This window comes from Phasianus colchicus, chromosome 2, assembly GCF_987193195.1.
Source record: "Phasianus colchicus chromosome 2, bPhaCol1.hap1.1, whole genome shotgun sequence".
NCBI classification, from domain to species: Eukaryota; Metazoa; Chordata; class Aves; order Galliformes; family Phasianidae; genus Phasianus; species Phasianus colchicus.
Genome location: NC_143437.1, coordinates 32,198,575 through 32,216,413, shown reverse-complemented (window position 1 = coordinate 32,216,413; position 17,839 = coordinate 32,198,575). Strand labels below are relative to the sequence as shown.

The window sequence follows — 17,839 nt, the reverse complement described above, 5'->3', positions numbered from 1 at the left end:
TGAGTGGAAAATTTACATTACTGAAGTGATAGTTGGGTAGTGCAGAGTGGATTAATTTGGATAAGGCATTACTGGAATTTTTGAAGAAACGGTACAAAAAAATAGGACTGGAGTCAAAATGCAAAGGATTATTATTTTGAAAATGTGCATGATCAGTAAGAAAGGGCAAGATGCAAAATGTGGCTTTTGAGGAGCAGAAGACAACAAACTTAAGTAAGTAATAAATGGAACATTAATACTAAAGGAAGGTAATCTTCATATCTTTTTGAAAATAGGTTCAGTAGTTGTAGGGTGCATTTTGGTTTTTTTTCAGGTTTACTTGTCTAAATTCAAATTATTTTAATAGTATTTGAAAATCAAAATTAATCATCAGCCCCAGCAATGTTAGAATTTGGTCTAGTGAATTGAAATGGCAGGTTAGTCTGCCAAGACATGCCAAATATTTTAGATCCTCTGGACTTGGATTATATTCACACAGTCAGGTTGGAGAAAACATCTAAAGCAAGGTGTGCCATCGACACTTATATTTAAAACAGAAGTAAAGAAGAGCTGTGAAAAAAAAAAAAAAACTGAAGGCCAGTCTGAGACTAAATCTAACTTACTTCATTTATTCGTGTCTGTTAATAAAAACCAAGATACTTGGTATATTTTTTTGAACTGATTTTATGCCATCTACAAAGTATATTAGATGCTAGATGGTGCAGTTCTATGTGGTTTTAGAAATAAAGTAATTTTTAGTATTTACTTTCTGAAGCATTAATAATTTTTACCAAACAAATCTTCTTGTTAAGATAATGTCTTCTGACTCTCAGATATTTGCAGGTGCTTAAACCAACACTTTGGAGGAAAAGGTTAGCACTAAATATTTTTATTAAAGAGGGGAATAGATGATGAGAGCTACGCAGAAGTCCTACTGCTAAGCATTATTATTTAGCTATAATGCCAAACCACAACCTTGTGTTAACTGATTTGGGTCTTTTTGTGCAATTTTAAACTTCTCTCATGCATTGGAGGCAGATCACAGATGGGCTTGTGATGAATGGTGAGCTACGGCAGTGCTTTCAATAGTGCTGAGATTTTTGCAGGTGCTTGTGTCCTACTGACATGCCTAGAGCTAAACAGATCACAGCATGTATTTTCTAGTTTGGTAGATTGACAGAGAGTACTGATATTTAATTGTATTCCTCTGTTACATAGGACATGGTTTGTTTCCAGGAGTTGCTTGGCAATTTTATGTACAAAATTTGGCACAACAAGGGGATTTTAGAGTACTGTCACAGCGCTTGGTGGCTCCAGCTCCTCCTTTGGCTGTCCAGGTGGATTTCTGTGCTACATCTTTAGCTTACTGCATGATGCTAAAAAGACATTTTCTAGAAGGATATATAGATAAAAGGAAGACAGCAGAGAGGAAAGCCAACAATCAGACATTTAGAAGCGTAAGGTCATTCAGAAAAAATAAAAACTGAAAGGAATGTATGTGTTTAAGCCTCAAGAGAAGGTGGAGATGGAGACATCCAGGAGACACCCAGTCCGCTTAGAAGCAAATTTGAAGTTTGGGAAAAAGTAATAGAAAGCATTATATATACCCAGCTACTCTGAAAATGGGAAAAGTAATGGAACTTGGATAACTTACATTTTTGTGTATGTTCTGTCTAACCGGAATTACTCTTGCTACAATTTGAACTTAGTAGCTGTAGCTGAACTGTGGAATTCTTTGGTAGTTTGCAGTTTCTTAGTTACTGATGGGCTTAAAGAAAAGACAAGACTGGGAAGGTGTTAGATGGAGCTGCTTCTGTTGTAGTTGTTTCTGTTGTAGTGTCTTTCTGTGCTCTTTTCTCCTCCTCGCACGGTGACTTGAAAATAAGTCTTCCCTCTCTGAAGGCAGTGCCATAAGGTCTTGTCTACTGTGAAAAGAAAAAGACTAAAAAAAAAAAGGCATCATTATCAGCCTGTGCAACTGTCTTTCCTCTGAAGAAGTTGCCGGGTTACTGGATTGGAATCTGCTGGTGAGGTAGACCAAGAAAACAGTTGATGGAGATGGGCACTGTGTAGAGTTTAAGGCATCTGGATACATAAGTGGTTTCTAGGGGGATAATACAGACTTCTTCTACTAGAAACCTCACTATGTAAATCTAAATTTTTCAATTTGGTTTTAAATGTGAATTTTTCAATGTTGCAGTTTTCTTTCGTTATTATACCTCAGTGTCCTGTGGTTTTTAATTTCTTTCACAGTCTGCAGATGCAACAAAATAACAAGAAACAAAATAATGTTTCTTTCCTTCAAATAATTACACAAAAGCATGTATAAATAACTGCATTGACTCATAAATAATAGTTACAGGTTTGTTTTAGTCCTGATTGATGTTCCTAGATGCAAGACAAAAGGACTTTGCAGAGTGGTCTCACAGATGGTGTTAACAGGGAATACATTGCACACAGTACTAAAGATTGAAGAGTAAGAAGCCAAATATTTTCTTCCACCTGGCTTGCTTTGTTATGTTTGCAGGTAAACAAAAGCATAAATGTGTTGCCTTTTTACATTCTATGACCTGATTCAACTGAAGTTTATCCTTTTATTTTCTAAACTCCTTATCAGCTGAGCTTTTGAAAAACAGAACGTTTTTCTGTATTATGTTTGTATTGTCGCAGGGCTGAAGTTTGTCAGCTTCCTTCCCTTTCATTTAATGGAAAGTTCACAGCACTTGCACCAATTCCTTCCAGGAGCCTGGTACAAATTCTTCTGTAGACTGAAAGAATGTTCAAAGTGCTGCAACTACAAACCTTTTCATCCTTTAAACAGCAGAAAATTGTTTTGAATCTCTCTTCCACTTCAGATGGACTAGAAGAAAATGCCCAAACTTGCCTACAGACAGCTGATGCCTGAGCATCTTGTGTGCTTGAAATAACCATGCGCAGAATAGTGCCTAGCAAAGGCTGGATTGCAAAGCTCATGCATGTTTCTGAGCTGTTCTGAAACTTTAAACAAAGATAACCAAAAATACAGGGAATCTACAGAGGCTCTGTATTAGCAAATTTGTATTGGAGTAGTCCAGCCTTTAGATCTTTATTAGATTTAAAGGTACAAAGTAAAACACCATAGAAAACTGATTTGGTAAAAAAAAACAAAAAACAAAAAACAAAACAAAACAACTGTGTGTCTACAGTATGAAGATAAAGGTCTTCAGAAATGAGCACTTTCTGTGTCCACATAGTACAAGCCTGCATGTCTCAGTGCAGCTTTGACTATAGGACTCTTGCAGGATTCAGAACAAAAAGGATGGTGCTCACTGAAGCAATCTCTAGAGCAAAATTATGCCATAGTTCTCCTTGATTTAACTGTGGAGCAGGAACTTCAATATCAAGTCAGCTGTGCCCTCTTAGTCATGCATAACTTGATATTGTAGCAGAGATCTGATATCTGCCCCATCACAGTCAGTGTAAAGCCAGTGGGATCACTTCATTGTGCTGGGTCATGTCTGCTCTGCTCTGGCTCCTTCCACAGGTTTGTGGCTAAATGTCTGTGCCCAGACTGGATATTCTGTCATAGGCTAACTGACAGCTGGCAGATGCTGAAATCAGTTTCACAAATCCATGGCCTGGTTAGCTCTCATGCCTACTGTGTCATTTGGTAGCTGGCATCAGAAAAGGGATTTCAGTTTGCAGATACACTTGACTGCTTGATGCTGTGCACTTCAGTCTATTGTAACTGTTTTGTCGCACTGGGAAGTTTGGTACTTGAAGAATTTTATATACAGCATTTTCTTTGGTCGAATAATAAACTCATGGTTGCCAGCGTTTCGGAAAAAGTTGTGTTTATTTAATGATAGCTTTATACTCGTTCAGTCCATCATGGCTATTATATGTTGGTCAGTAAAGCAATAAAATTAGCACTATTTAAAACAAAAACAGCTGGGAGAACTCTGCTTATCTTCCACCATATCCCACTAAAAGAAATCTGTTGGTTCGAATTCCACAGCGAGATGTTGGATCTTTTATTAGACTTTCACTTTATGAATATCTAAACCTAGAGTTCTTATTATGTTTGTTCTGGCTTGATTGAGTCATTAGAGTGCACAGATCTAACAACAGTAATTCTTGTCTTATAGCTGGATGCATATGGGTAGCTCAGTTGTTCACTATGAATACGTATACACTACCATAAATCTGATTTGTAAAAATACACACAGTGACATTTTATAGCATTTTTAATTGTAGGAATAAAATAGATTGTTTCCTCTCAGGAGTTACAGTTTCTTGCTTACTGTTGTTTGGACATTTTAAAAATGAATGATAATTCATGGAAGATGTTTCTACTTTCCAAAGTAGGCAGAAATTGAGATCTACTTTTGGAAGGAGGGGAGGAGAAAAGTAAATAAATAAATAAATAAAATCTAGAAAGCTGCAATCAAAATAGTAAAGTCAGGAACAAATGGATTTAAATGCCTTTTAAGTTCTTGGCACTTTTTCCTTTTTAAGAAGATTTTAAGACTAACAGCTTGAGCTACGTAAACTTGAAATATTTTTCAAGTGTTTGTTTATGTGAATAGCTTTGTAATGAGGTCATAGCTGTTTTCCTGGACACAGTGGTATTTCCTCTTTTTACTCTTTTCTTTTTTTATTTTTTTTTAACACTGCTTTCTACATTATGCCTTGAAGGCTGAAAAAGCATGTAAAAATCAAACATTGCTCAGGCTAATTCCAGGTTTCAACTCTAACATTTCACAGTCATATTAAATGACTTGAGACTGTAGCTCAGCGTAAGTATGAGGGGAAAAAACTACTGAGGTCACTGAAATACTTTAGAATTTTGAAGAAAACCTACATTAATGTCAAGAATAACCTATATGAAAAGCCTTCAGACTCCAAAATTAAGAACATTCAGGAGGATTCAGCAAATCCTGGATTTTCATTTAAATATTTTCATCTCCCATGTGAAATTGAGTACTAAGAACAGCAATAGAAAACCTGACCTCAATGCAGGTATAATTATCACCTTCAAGTGTCTGTTTTATACATGTGAGTAAGTAAATGGTCTTCCATGTAGTTTGTGGAAATCAACAACATATGCAATTGCCTGCTTTTTAATTTTGATAAATTGCTTCCTTTAACTCAGATGTTTTGATTTTGAAAATGATAAATTCATAGCTACTGAACAAATACATCTGCTTATTAGACACTATTTTACTTCAGGTATCTGTTCTTGGGCTAGTTTCAGAAAAGATCTAGAATCTTAAGTTATTCCATAATGGAAAAGAGAAAGGAGGCTTCAGTGAATAATATAATGATAAAACTGTGAAGTCATGACTTCCTAATGACTAATGTGGTATAGAATGTGGTATGTTATAATTGTATTTGTTCTACAGCGTCAAAACACTTCTGTGACTCAGCTGTACAACACCGTGTGTGCATCCATAGCTGGCTGAACTGAACATTTCCTTCAAGTCATTTCCCAAGCACTTAGGAATTTTTAGAGGCTTTTAGTTTCCCCACCAGTTTGGATTGAATTATAAGTTAGGGCTCTGCTATACAAGAAATAGTTAAAACAGACTTGCTGTTTTTTAAAAACACTGAAGTGACCAGATAATGGTCATTACAATGGTGATTATTTTATGTACAGCAGTGAGGTGACTAGCAGGGCTCCAGTTTGATTGAACTAGGAAGTATTTGGAATTCATATCATGCAGTCCTAGAATACACACATCTTCTTCTTACGAACAAACAACAACAAGAAGAAAACAACAACAGAAAACCCATTATATACTGGACAGCTCTAATTTATCCACCTGTGTATGAGAATCCTGTAGAAAGAGATTGCTCTTAAAAAACATCAGAAACTCAATTTTTAAAATAGAAAAAAAAAAGGTATTGCTTCGTTTGCTGAAATTTGAAATAGCTTCTAGCTCATCCAGAATGAAAAAGATCTAGCACCAATAAAGAAAATGACTTTCCTTCACTATTTTAATTTTTAATAAATTAGAATTCGAATTGTTAATAACTAGCTGCTCTAAAAATAAATCTGGATAGCATTTCTTCCATTGTTTAAACAGACAATAATATATACTGTGTAGTTAAAAGAAAACATAGATATTTTTTTTTTAACAAAGGAAAAGTTAGTGGTTTCCTTCTATCTGGTTTTGTCAGTAGGAAAATGAGTTTAACTCCTTACCATTTAATAATATCTGTAAAAATCCTGACTCATTTTTTTTATCTTCTTTCAGAAGTGAAGCCAACTTGCATATTTAACAGCATGGAATATTATGATGGAGACATGTTTCGAATGGATGCTTGTCGCTTCTGTCGGTGTCAAGGTGGTGTCTCTATTTGCTTCTCTGCCCAGTGTGGTGAGCTACACTGTGACAGGTATTATGTGCCAGAAGGAGAGTGCTGCCCAGTCTGTGAAGGTACAGTACCTTTTAAATCCCTTTTTTGTCTCCTTCTGCTTTTTTTATTTTGCCCTTTCATTGAAGATGAGTGAAGAAGTGTTCCATGTTGTTGTTCTAAAGTTTGTCAACTCCTTCTTAATTTGGTTTTTCTTCTACGTTTCTTGATATGATCTTAGACATGGTCATGTGTGCTGTACCTTTCGGGTGCCTTCTTCCCAACTGTCATATAAAAGCCATTTCCAATTTCTGCAACAGAAATTACTCATTTAGCTAATAATTTAGCCATCACTATGCTCCAAAACAGCAGCAGTGTGTCTCTGACTGTATCTATGGCTTTGCAGCCTGCTTTTTCCACTTGTTGCTCTTCTGTTCAGCTGAGCAGTGTTTACAATTATAGCAAAGAACCGGGGCAGTAATCTGGCTTCAGTGTTTTTCTGTTACTCCCTTACCCTGTTGACAGCCTGCTCGTCTGCTTGTTAGGCCTGCAGTCCTCCTAAAAAAAATCCTGTGGGAAATTTCACATTGACCCTCTTGCTTACACTGGAAAATATTTGACACATCATCTGCCAGAATACAAACAGGATTCCAGGGGAGGAAGATGAGGGCTGGCGCCATACACTTGGATCTTGCCCTACTGCGGGTCAGGGTATGGCCACAACATAGAAAAAGGCCTGTGATGCACTGCTGGTCTGTGTGGTTAAAAGTAAACTTAGCAATGACATCTCAATTAGCAAAATACATTGGAAATCTCAAGTCTCCCAAGTCAAATTTCTCACTTATATATGACTAGTTTTGTTGAAATGTTTCCAGTTTTCCTATAGAATATGTGAAGTTGGTAAAAAATAAAAAAATAAAACATAAAAAAATAAATCAGATCTATGATACATTTTGTTTTGGAAAAGAAATCAGAAAATCCCAAAACTAAATATCGTAAAAAATCCAGCCATCTGTAGATACATTTTTCTTTTCTAGATCTGCTTGTTAAATATAAAATTTTAGTGGAAATCCTTTAAAATAAGGCACTGAGTTTATGAATGTTCAGTATGAGCTGACTTAACGTTTTCAACAGTAAATTTCAATATTGAAATATCTTACATTGTTGCATATATTATTGTATCTCTGCATGCCACAGCGTGATTCTTTCTGTTTGATAGTGTCTTCACGTAACTCTTTTTAAATAATACAGAATCATGACATTGAAGCTATTCATACATTATATTTAGGCATAAAAGGAAATGTAATGTTTCTTGTTCTGTTGCAATTTCTTTTACTTCAGACCCAGTTTACCCTGTAAATAATCCTGCTGGCTGTTACGCCAATGGTCAGATCCAAGCTCATGGAGACCGCTGGAGAGAGGATGACTGTACTTTCTGCCAGTGTATCAATGGAGATCCTCACTGTGTTGCTACAGCCTGTGGGCAGAGCTGTTTGAATCCTGTCAAAGTACCAGGAGAGTGCTGCCCAGTATGTGAAGGTGAGATCTGCATTTCTTTTGTTATACTTCGTACTGTCGTGGCTACTTCTGACATGGTAATTCCTAATTTACTTTATAATTTTGGAGGATTGAAGTAGCTCTCACAGCATTTCCTGTGACTTTAATTCCTGGGGAATTAATTAGTTGGGAATAAAAATAGATAATTTTTAAATTCTGAATTACAGCATGGTTTAAATGCAAATGTATGTGGCCATATTCAGTACTCTTTTGGTCTAATGTAGTAATTATTTAAGATTAGCGTTATTAACTAATTTGACTCCTTGCTTTTATTAAAGCTTATCAATAAATATAGGAAGAATTAGAGAATCAAAATGTTCGTCTACAGCTATTACTAATAATTTAATTATTCCTAATTTCTTATTCATTGCTATCATTTAGTTACAATTCAAAATCTTCGCACAATATAACTTGAGAATGGACCTAATTACAGTATGAAAAAACATCATTTTTTCAGTAAAATCTATATGGAATGATTATTAGGTAGGAGATGCATCTTGATTTTTAGAGTTTAAAATGTGATTACATTTTGTGGAAATGTACACAGTTTGACAAACAAACTGAGATTTTACTTTAGCTACATGGAACAGATTGCCTTGTGAGGTTGTGGATGACCCCTCTTTGGAGGCATTCAAGACCAGGCTGGATGGGGCTTTGAGCAACCTCGTCTAGAGAAAGGTGTCCCTGCCTACAGCAGGGGGATTGGAACTGGACGATTTTAAAGGTCCCTTCCAACCCACACCATTCTATGATTCTGTGATATGGCAAACACCTACCCAACCTGGCAGTGAAAATATGAAGGTTTACAAAATGAATATATTTTTAAAAATCTGTATGTTCCACAGTTGCATTTGGTAGTAGTTGCTCAGCATGAAAAATACAGATCGCTCAATTTCTAAATCATAATTCTAGACCTGTCTTTAGAACTGTATTCACAGTGTATAGATACTTGGAGGGATACATGCTCAGTGAGCTGCCACTTATTTTTCCTTTTCCATCTCTGATGGAAAGAAATGAATTTTGAAATGAATTTTGCATAACAGCTTGTCATCCTTCTTGGGTTGCAGTGTCTGTCCAAGTTCACTGGGTATTTGCTGCTTAGGAGAAATCTGTGGAGCATAGACTTTTCTCGTTGGTGCTTTTTCATGTCAAAATTCACATCACAGGATATGAAGAAGGTGTCTGATAACGTATAAAGTCTGCCCGTGAAGTGATGAAAATTACTACTTTCACACTGAATTAATTTTATGATGAAGCAAGTTAGCAAGTTTTAATCCCCAGTGATTCTCTCTTGATGGGTATCACAGAGTATGTGCTGTCACACTTAATGTGTATGCGAGTGAGCTAGGAAGGATAGCATAGACAGGTAGATTTATCTAAGTATTTTCTGTATGTGATGGTTTCTTCTCCAGTGGGAGTGGACAAAATGTCAGTGTGATACATGTGATACAAATGGTGCCAAAAAATTGGTAGGAAGCTGTCACTGGTAATGGTAGCAGTGTCTGTGTGCTGAGAAGAGCATGAGGCTCCTGAGGGACTGGGAAAAAGTGGGCTGAGCTGAGTGAGCATGCGGACAGTTCAGTTGGCAGGAGGCCACGTGGAACTGACCTAGGAATTTGAATGTCATTTGGACGTGGAATTTCCAAACAGCTTGGAATGTGTAACTTTCTGAATGCGTGTGAAGAGTTATTACCCTCTCTGCAAGTCCAGTAACAATTCAGCTGCCCCCAGGCTCCCAGATTCTCATTATCCTGTGGGTGCAGGAGAAGTTGGTCAGGTAAAGGGATCCAGATCATTTTCACTGGAGCTGCCAAGAGTGAGAGCAGGAATATGGGATAGGCATATGGAGGGGAGAGGTGTAGCACTGCAATACCGCAGGCTCTGCATACACTGCTTTAGTCTTCAAATCCATGGACAACCTTTCTTGAGTTTCTTGACCTTGCTTAGTTAGCATCTCCTAGCATCCATGTTCAGTTCTGTTTGATGTTTTCACTAGCATAGCTGCAAACTCAGTGGAAACTGAATTAATTTAATTTCCAGACAACACAACTGGAAAGGGCCACCAGTATCTTGGAGAGCAGAGCATGAATTTGTTTGCTTTAAAGCAGAAACTGGAAAAATGTTGACTGAATTCAACAAGAGAAAATCTACTGGACTCTGTCTGGGGGAGGTTCTTCAAAAATCCTGACTCGGGGTAACTGTTACATAGTCATTTTTCAGAAGAAGTCTGGTGATGAATGAACAGAAATTCAAGATAGATTAGCAGAGCCTTGAGAAGGCAAGTGCCATACTGAAATTAAGGTTACAGGTACAGTTTGCAAGATGCCAAGTCTTGATCTCTTTGCTATGGGTAAGTCCCTAGTTGACATACTAAGTCCTCAGTCCTTTCCTGTACATTATTCCTCCAATAACCATGTGGACAAGCTGACAAGAGTCTGAACAGGAGTTCTGAGCATAGTTTGCGTTCTGAAAAGCACATCATAGGAGGACAGTTTGAATAAATTGGGTTGGTTTGCTTTAAAGGAAATTATGACTGGAATGAGAAGATAGCAGCCTTCAAGTGCCTGAAAGGTTGGTGCAAAGTAAAGGCAAGCAACATATTCTGCAGTATCTTCTGAAAATAATTAATTTGAGTTGCAAAAGGGAAGATGTGTATTAGAGAAAGGTAGATATTTGTTGAGGAAAACAAAATTCCTCCTGTGGAATGTTTTGACTGAGATTGTCATTTTGCTTCATTTAGGGAACCACATTGTTTGTATTTTCAGCCTCAGTGAGAGGAGATGCTCTCAGGAAATTGCATACATAACTGAAAGTAGTTATAATAGCTGATATGCAGTTTTCAGTGTTTATGCAGGTGACAGCAGTTATTTAACCATATACAGTTGTTTTCTACTTAAAGTAAGAATAGAAGTGATCAAAGGCATTTGGAAAGACATCTGGTTACACTGTGCCCACCCGTCATTTCTTGCCAGTTTTCCAGTATAGCAGTGCACATGGATTGTACTTGTGCAAGATGTGCGTTGATAAAAGCCTGGGATGGAAGCAGGGGGTGGCTACTTTGAGGTAAGAGTGTCTGAGCAGGAGTGAGAAAAAAGCAAGGGGCTGCTGATACAGCATGAAGATAGAGAGAGTGCAGCGTGGGGAACAAGACAGGGCAATATCAAACACTCATACCAGATGATAAGAAGCTGCAAAGCTGGTGTAAGATTGCTTTTAAAGATGAAGCCCAGTGCCTTGCTAAAATACTTAGAGCAGTTTTGTTCTCCCTCTGGAAAAATTTGCTTTCTCCCCTTGCAGAAAAAAGATGGTTCCAGACAAAGCCAGATATTTTCGGTATCATTTCTTCCTTCATCAGCAAGCCCCTATTCTTGAGCTCTTCAGTCTACATTGGTTTTCAAAGCAGCAACCTCTTTTCACCAGTCAGAGCTGGGAAAAGCAGGTTCTGTGGATCGAACACAAAGAATTACTTTTAAGCTTCTGATGGATGCTCCTATAGAACTTCTGTAGCTGCTGTAATGATATTGGTGCTTAGGGATTTGCTTTTGTTTGTTTAATCTATTATCTACTTAGTCTGCTTTTTCTTTCTTTGTTTTCTAGACTGTCTTCATAAAGAGCCAAGGTTTAGGTAATCACACTAGCCCTCTGTGCTTTCCTCACAGTTTTAGAGCCAGTGGTCACTTACAGTGCACAGAAATCTCGAAGATAACATGTTCCTACATATTTAATGAAAGCAGATGGGTAGTTAGAAGGGACAGAGTGCAAAGTTTTGGGATGAATTATTCTTTGTTACTCCCGAGGTTCTTCATGGAAGTTGGTTTGAGTGCCTGTCCTATTGTAGGAAATGGATCCATAGGGAATCAGGCTTTTGTTAGTTCTGCTTTTCCTGGAGCTGTTTGCTTCTCTTTTGGATTAACATTTGTTTTAGTTCCTAAATGTTCAAGCAGCAATACCATTTTTAATGAAGTTTTTAAAAAATTGAATATACTACTGGAGCTTCAAATAGCTAGTAATGTCAATATGTAATAGCATGTGAGTAACATCAAACAAGCTACACTGACATAAATAACCATGCCTTCCTCAGGCCATCTGCAGAGAGCCATCTGCAAATAGAAGTAATAGTCGTGTTTACGGAAAGCAAATATTGAGTAGAGTATTAGGAAAATGCTTGGTTCTTTGAAAAGAAGATAATAAACACGAGTGCCGAGAATTTGGCATCGATACCAAAAATGTCTCCTAAGAACGTTGAAGGCTTCCTACATTCCCTTGTTTCTCCCACAGGCTCAGGCTACAGATAGGGAAAACTTGCAGCCAAGTCAGTTGATGTACAGTAGTTGGCTGTTACCCAGTGAGTCGTTCTGCCTGAGAGCTCTCAGGTACAGGTGGAAGGGTTCCAGCATAAGCTATGAATGAGAAATTAAGTGTTAGACAAAGTCCCCTCAGAGGACTTTCATGAATAAGGAGTGCATTACTTCGCTGTCATAATGGCTGACACTTTATCTTTGCAAAAAGAAATTAACATTTTCATCAATAAAGGGCTTCAAACTGTAGCTGAGAAGTAATTCAGTTCAGTTCCTTTAGTGTGTCCAACACATCATTAAGTAAAAAAAGGCACCATAGTCCCGTGAAAAGAAATTTGATTCATTCATGATGAAGTCAGTAGTAGAGAACAGTGTTCACTGGCATAGGATTTGGACCCAGACATCTACTTAGAGCACGAAGTGTAAGTTATTGTTCAGTGTCAGCACTGTAGGTCTGGATGGGTCTTTTCATCAAAGTCAATTAAGAGATTCAAATGCAGTGCTGTAGAGAATTGAGCTTGCTTTTGCCAGATCATGATTTAGTACAGCTTTTTTAGGCAAGACAAGACAGTAGAGATTGTTTAACCACGCAGCCCAGGATGCCCTGAGACATTCTGCCAATAAAAGTCTTTGCATTTAAGAAACTTAGGAGTGCTAGATGGATATAAAATAATCTTTTCCTTGTTTTCAGTGATGAAATTCATTAGGAGATGGCTATTGAAAGGATAAATAATCTGGGGATCCTAGTGAATACGTTTATGTATCTCAATGCAGCTGAGGACTTCTTGCGTTTAAAGAACCGTATGGATCATCTAATTAATTCTTTTCAGTGCCTACAGCTTTCATTTGGCCCAGATACACACTAATTTAGTGTGTTGGTAACACCACCTCATAGTGATAACTGAATGGCCTTATCTAGTTGGACATTTCTTTATAAATAAGTTTAATTGATTCTGCTTTAATAGATGTGGTTATTTCTCAGTGTCATTTCACTTCAGGTTATCAAAAAAAAACAAGTCTCATGGGTATTAACATCTATTTGAAGGGAGTCCGTACCTAAAAACTGGAAAGATTGATTGCACCAGATAGAAGCTTAGAAGTTAGCATCTTGGGAATAAAAAGTTTGTGAGTATTTTGGTTGCATCACTGCAAAAAAGACCCCCTTGCACACATGCAGCATTGCTTCACAGGAGGCTTCTTCAAAGGAACAATAAAATGTCTTGGTTTATAGTTGTTGCTTTTGAAAAAAACCAAATTGTATCTAAGTACTTTCAGGTTAAAAATAACATTTGAAATTAACAGTCTTTCTGCCACAGTGAGCCATGTGTTTGGAAGTATTAATGAATATATTAATGAATATATTTTCCGTTACTTCTTTGTGATACTAAAATAGATTTGCATCATAAATCTTTGCATGCATTTTACATTATGTAATAGTTAAACATTGATAGTTAACACAGACAGCTAAACACTGGGGGGGGGGGCAAAAATCCTGCGAGTCATTAGGGATTTCAAGCCCAGGAAGGAAATTCTCTTGCTCAGGACTCAGGACTGATATTTTTCATGTAATGGACTGGAGGGGCGGGGAAGCCTGGAATGCTAACTATGAGGATGGAAAACATTTAGTCACTCTTGGAATGATATGAATGTTTTTACAGGAAGCTTAAGTAAACACACATGCTGCTGCTTAGTAGGCTGCAGTTAACTTTTTTGGACTGCGGACAGAATTCAAACAAGTATATAGACTCCAAGGAAAGGCTGTTGAGCAGCACACCCTGCAGGACCAGTTTAAAGGCAGTTATCGGGTAAAACATTTGGTACAGAGCTAGACTGCTGCTCACTCACTCTTTTTCTTAACTTTTATAGTAAATGCTTGAATGCATTGAGTCTTTATTTCTGTAAGTTTGTTGGAGTTGGCATGGTAGGATCGGAGCATCTTAAATATAATGTACAGCTTACCATCTAAAATGCTGCAGAAGAGGGAGCTGTTTCACTTTTCCCAAACACAGGCAGACTTTTTATTTCTGCTATTGGAGGTCTTTGTTCATGTGTAGAACGTGATTTTGACTCATTTTTCCTCCCTCCCTCCCCTAGAACACTTTTCAATTTCACACACTCTGTGAGATGCTGAGATTTCTAGAATCCTGTTCTGGTACACTACATTGGCTAACTCTCCCAGTGTCTCAGGACCCATCACTGCTGAATCTAAATGCAGTGCTATTTTATGTGAGTTGCTTCTCTGGAGATAAAATCATTGTGAATTAAGTGCATGCACCTCAGAGAGTTATATTTTGAGTTTGTGGCTGTGCACAATGAGACTTTTATATAAAATTTCTTACTGTTGTCCCTCCTAATTTTTTTTTTAAGTAATAATTTTCATAATTATTAATTGTGAATATTTAAATAAAAATAATGATTAATTATGAGTTAATTATTTTTAAAAATACTGGTAATATCAGTGGCTAAAATTTACATGTGGAATTTTGGGAGAATTATTTTTTTTTCCATTTATACTAAAAACAACTCCTTGTGGTAAATACTTTTGGTCCAGTGGGGAGGGAAAAAAAAAAAAAAAGAAGTATGAGGGCTACTTTCAAAGTAATGCCTCCTGTGTTACTATGTTGGCCTACTACATCAGAAATGGATGTTGGTGGATTGAACCTTCCCACCAATATTCCGTTACTGTTGTTGCCGTGTGACAGGCGGCAGTGGAGGGGCAGACTGACAAAATGGTGTCTGATGTGGAAGTGGGTATGTAGCAAAAGGGTGTCACTGAATTCCTCCATGTGGAAAAAATGGCACCCATTGACATTCATCAACACTTCCAGAGACCAAACAGTGGATGAGAGCGCAGTGAGGTGGTGCATTTCAGCAGTAGTGATGGTGACAGTGTGTTGCCTCTGCTGGTGCGCTTGTATGAGAGCAGCATGCAAGCTCTTGTTAATCACTGGCAAAAAATGCATAGCTAATGGTGGTGACTGTGTTGAAAAGCAGTGTTTTGTAGCTGAGAATTTGCTCTATCCACTACTTCTATTGTGTTCTTTGTATCTGTTGTAATTTTCATGGAAATAAATAGGAGGCATTATTTCAGGGCAACCTACATCCACTGTAGTGCTCACAACTAGACATAAAGATTTTGTGCTATTCTCTGAAAATCTTTTTCCATGTTCCAACTTTTTTAATAATACACACAAAAAATTAATCAATTTTATCTAGATGCCTCTAGCAAAAGCATTAATTGTTTCACATTAGTAAAATGGGAATATGAAAGATGATACTGAGCAGTTCTAGCACAGAATGCTGGTGTATACAATCCCGCTTCTCATGCTATAGTTATGGCATTTAAATTTAGGATTATTTTCAGGCCTGTGGCTTTTTGTACTGTGTGGCCATTAGATATATTTGGGAAATTTGAATTACTATTGATATCAGCTTGTATGTTGAAATTATTTTGATTATAATTAAGCTTTTTGAAAGTACAAATGTTTTCTTTTTGAAAATCACTAGCAGCTTTGTCTTTTAATTGCATGAGCAATAATCTCCAAATAATTCCTCAAATCACTTGTTTTATAGTATAATACATTTGTATTATATAGTAACTGTCAGTGCTAACATCTGAAAATTTGGTTTTATACATGATAGTAATAGTCAGTATACAAGCATTGAATAAATACAAATAGGATACAAAACAGTATTTTGGGAGGTTCCGGGGACATAATGTTTATATTATCTATTAATGTAAAAATTGTCTGTTTGGTAAAGATTTTTTTAGGTTTTTTTCTCTTGAATTCCTAATGTAAGCTAGGTACTTGTGTAGTAGTTTGCAGTCTTTCAATGAAATTGACTAAATCCTTTTTTTTTTTTTTTTAATATCCAGAGGAGACCTTTTCGAAAGGTAATTTTTAAGCTCTATAATAATGTATTTGTAGAGCTTACAGTTTTATAGTTTTGATTAAGTGTGTTTCTGTCAGGCAGACTTAAATGTTTTTGTCAATGTGAAGTTGGTGGAAAATACTAGTTTTATATAGATAAAAGTGTATATAGAAATGTAACCAGGCAAAAAAAAAAAGCCAACACAGATACATAAATTACTTGCAGCTTCATGGTCTTAAAACATCTTCTCTTTGTCTGATTTTTTTTGATATGTATGTACTTGTAGTCAACCTGTAGTCAGTTGTTGTAGTTTATTATTATGGCATATGCAAATAAGTCTCTAGCACGTTTTGGAAACTACACCAAATGTTGATAAGATTTGTTTGCTTTCAAGCGTGTATGCTTAGAGTAATACTGAGTCAAACTGCACAGGGAGTGCAGATGAAGTGATTAAAAGGGGAAATCAGACCCCTGTGTCTGTTAAGTTGGAATAATCACTGTGCTTGAATCAAGCAAAGTAATTTAATGTAGGTGTTTGATTGCTAATATCTTCAACTTCTACACTTCTATTTGAAGAAATAATATTTTTATTGTAATAGTTTTTTTCTATTTTGAAAGGACAACATTTGCAAGTGGAATTAAAATCTGGGCTGATTCAGTAGTGTCAAATATCTGTCCTCTTACATTTCTAATTATTTTATGTTAAGATATACAACAGTCCAGATTTCTAATGGTCAGTTAGAAGCCAGAGTTTTATTTGTTATTAAATTAATTCATATTTAACAATGTCAAATATAGCAACTTGAACATTAAACAATATGCAGAAGAAAAAAAAAATTAAATATGATTACTTCCTTAATTAAAGCCAATTTTGTTAAAGCCTGGAGTAGGAATTTCCCTGATGTGGTTTTACTGAAAGTGTGAAACAAAGCCTGTTTTGAGTTTAAATACTGCATTTCAGATTAAACAAAGCAAAGAGTTTGTTTTGAGTACTTTCATGTCATAATAATAATAATGGGCTGAATAAGCTGTTCTTAAGGTATTAGCATAAACATGAACAATAAGACGTCACTGTTTTAAGGTGGTTGTGACTGTCAGCAAATAACATTGCATAGAGAATTTCTGTTTTAACTGCCTGGAAGAAGTTTTGCTTCTTGAATAGAAAGCTACTTCTTAAGTCATTGCATAGATTTCTTTACTGAGTACGGAAGACAATCGGTACTTGGCAAAGGAATACAGAAACAATTAGAAATTAAAATATTTATTTGTGGATTTTACTTTCTTGATCCACCAAGGATATTACTGCTTTCACTAGAGATGTCCTGAGTTGAAGTTCTTAGAATCATGCAAGTTGGAAGGACCGTTAGAGATTATCCAGCTCTACCTGCTTCTCAAAGAAGGTCCAGTTACAGCAGGTTATTTGGGACTTGTTCTAATAAAGTTTGGAAGATTTTTAAGGATGAAGATCCCACAATTTCTTTAGCACTCCATCACAGAGTTTGGCCGCTCAGTTTAAAAAGAAGAACAAAACAACTTGTATCAGATTGTAATTTCTCTTATTTGCATTTGGGTTTGTTGCTTCTCGTCATCCCCTTGGCCACCCCCAAGATGAACTGGGCTCTCTATTCTCCTATTACAAAGTTTCATACAGCAGAAGAATCACCCCCTTGCCCTCAAGCCCCAGTCTCTCTTACACCACCTACCCCAGCCCCTGACCAGCATAGTGGCCTCATTCTGGACTTCCTCTGGAACATCAGCCTTTCTCTTACTAAGGAGGCCAAAGCTGGACATTA

At 36.7% G+C, this 17,839-nt stretch overlaps 1 protein-coding gene across 2 annotated transcripts in view; it reads left to right on the top strand.

The window, feature by feature from the left end:
• The window catches only part of CRIM1 (cysteine rich transmembrane BMP regulator 1), a 165,870-nt gene that overhangs the window by 110,469 nt on the left and 37,562 nt on the right, over positions 1-17,839 (top strand). For both annotated transcript variants that reach the window (XM_031593142.2, XM_090135290.1), the window contains 2 exons: positions 6,219-6,401; positions 7,660-7,857. In XM_031593142.2, coding sequence (XP_031449002.1) covers positions 6,219-6,401; positions 7,660-7,857 — 381 coding nt within the window. The remainder of the gene's footprint in view (positions 1-6,218; positions 6,402-7,659; positions 7,858-17,839) is intronic.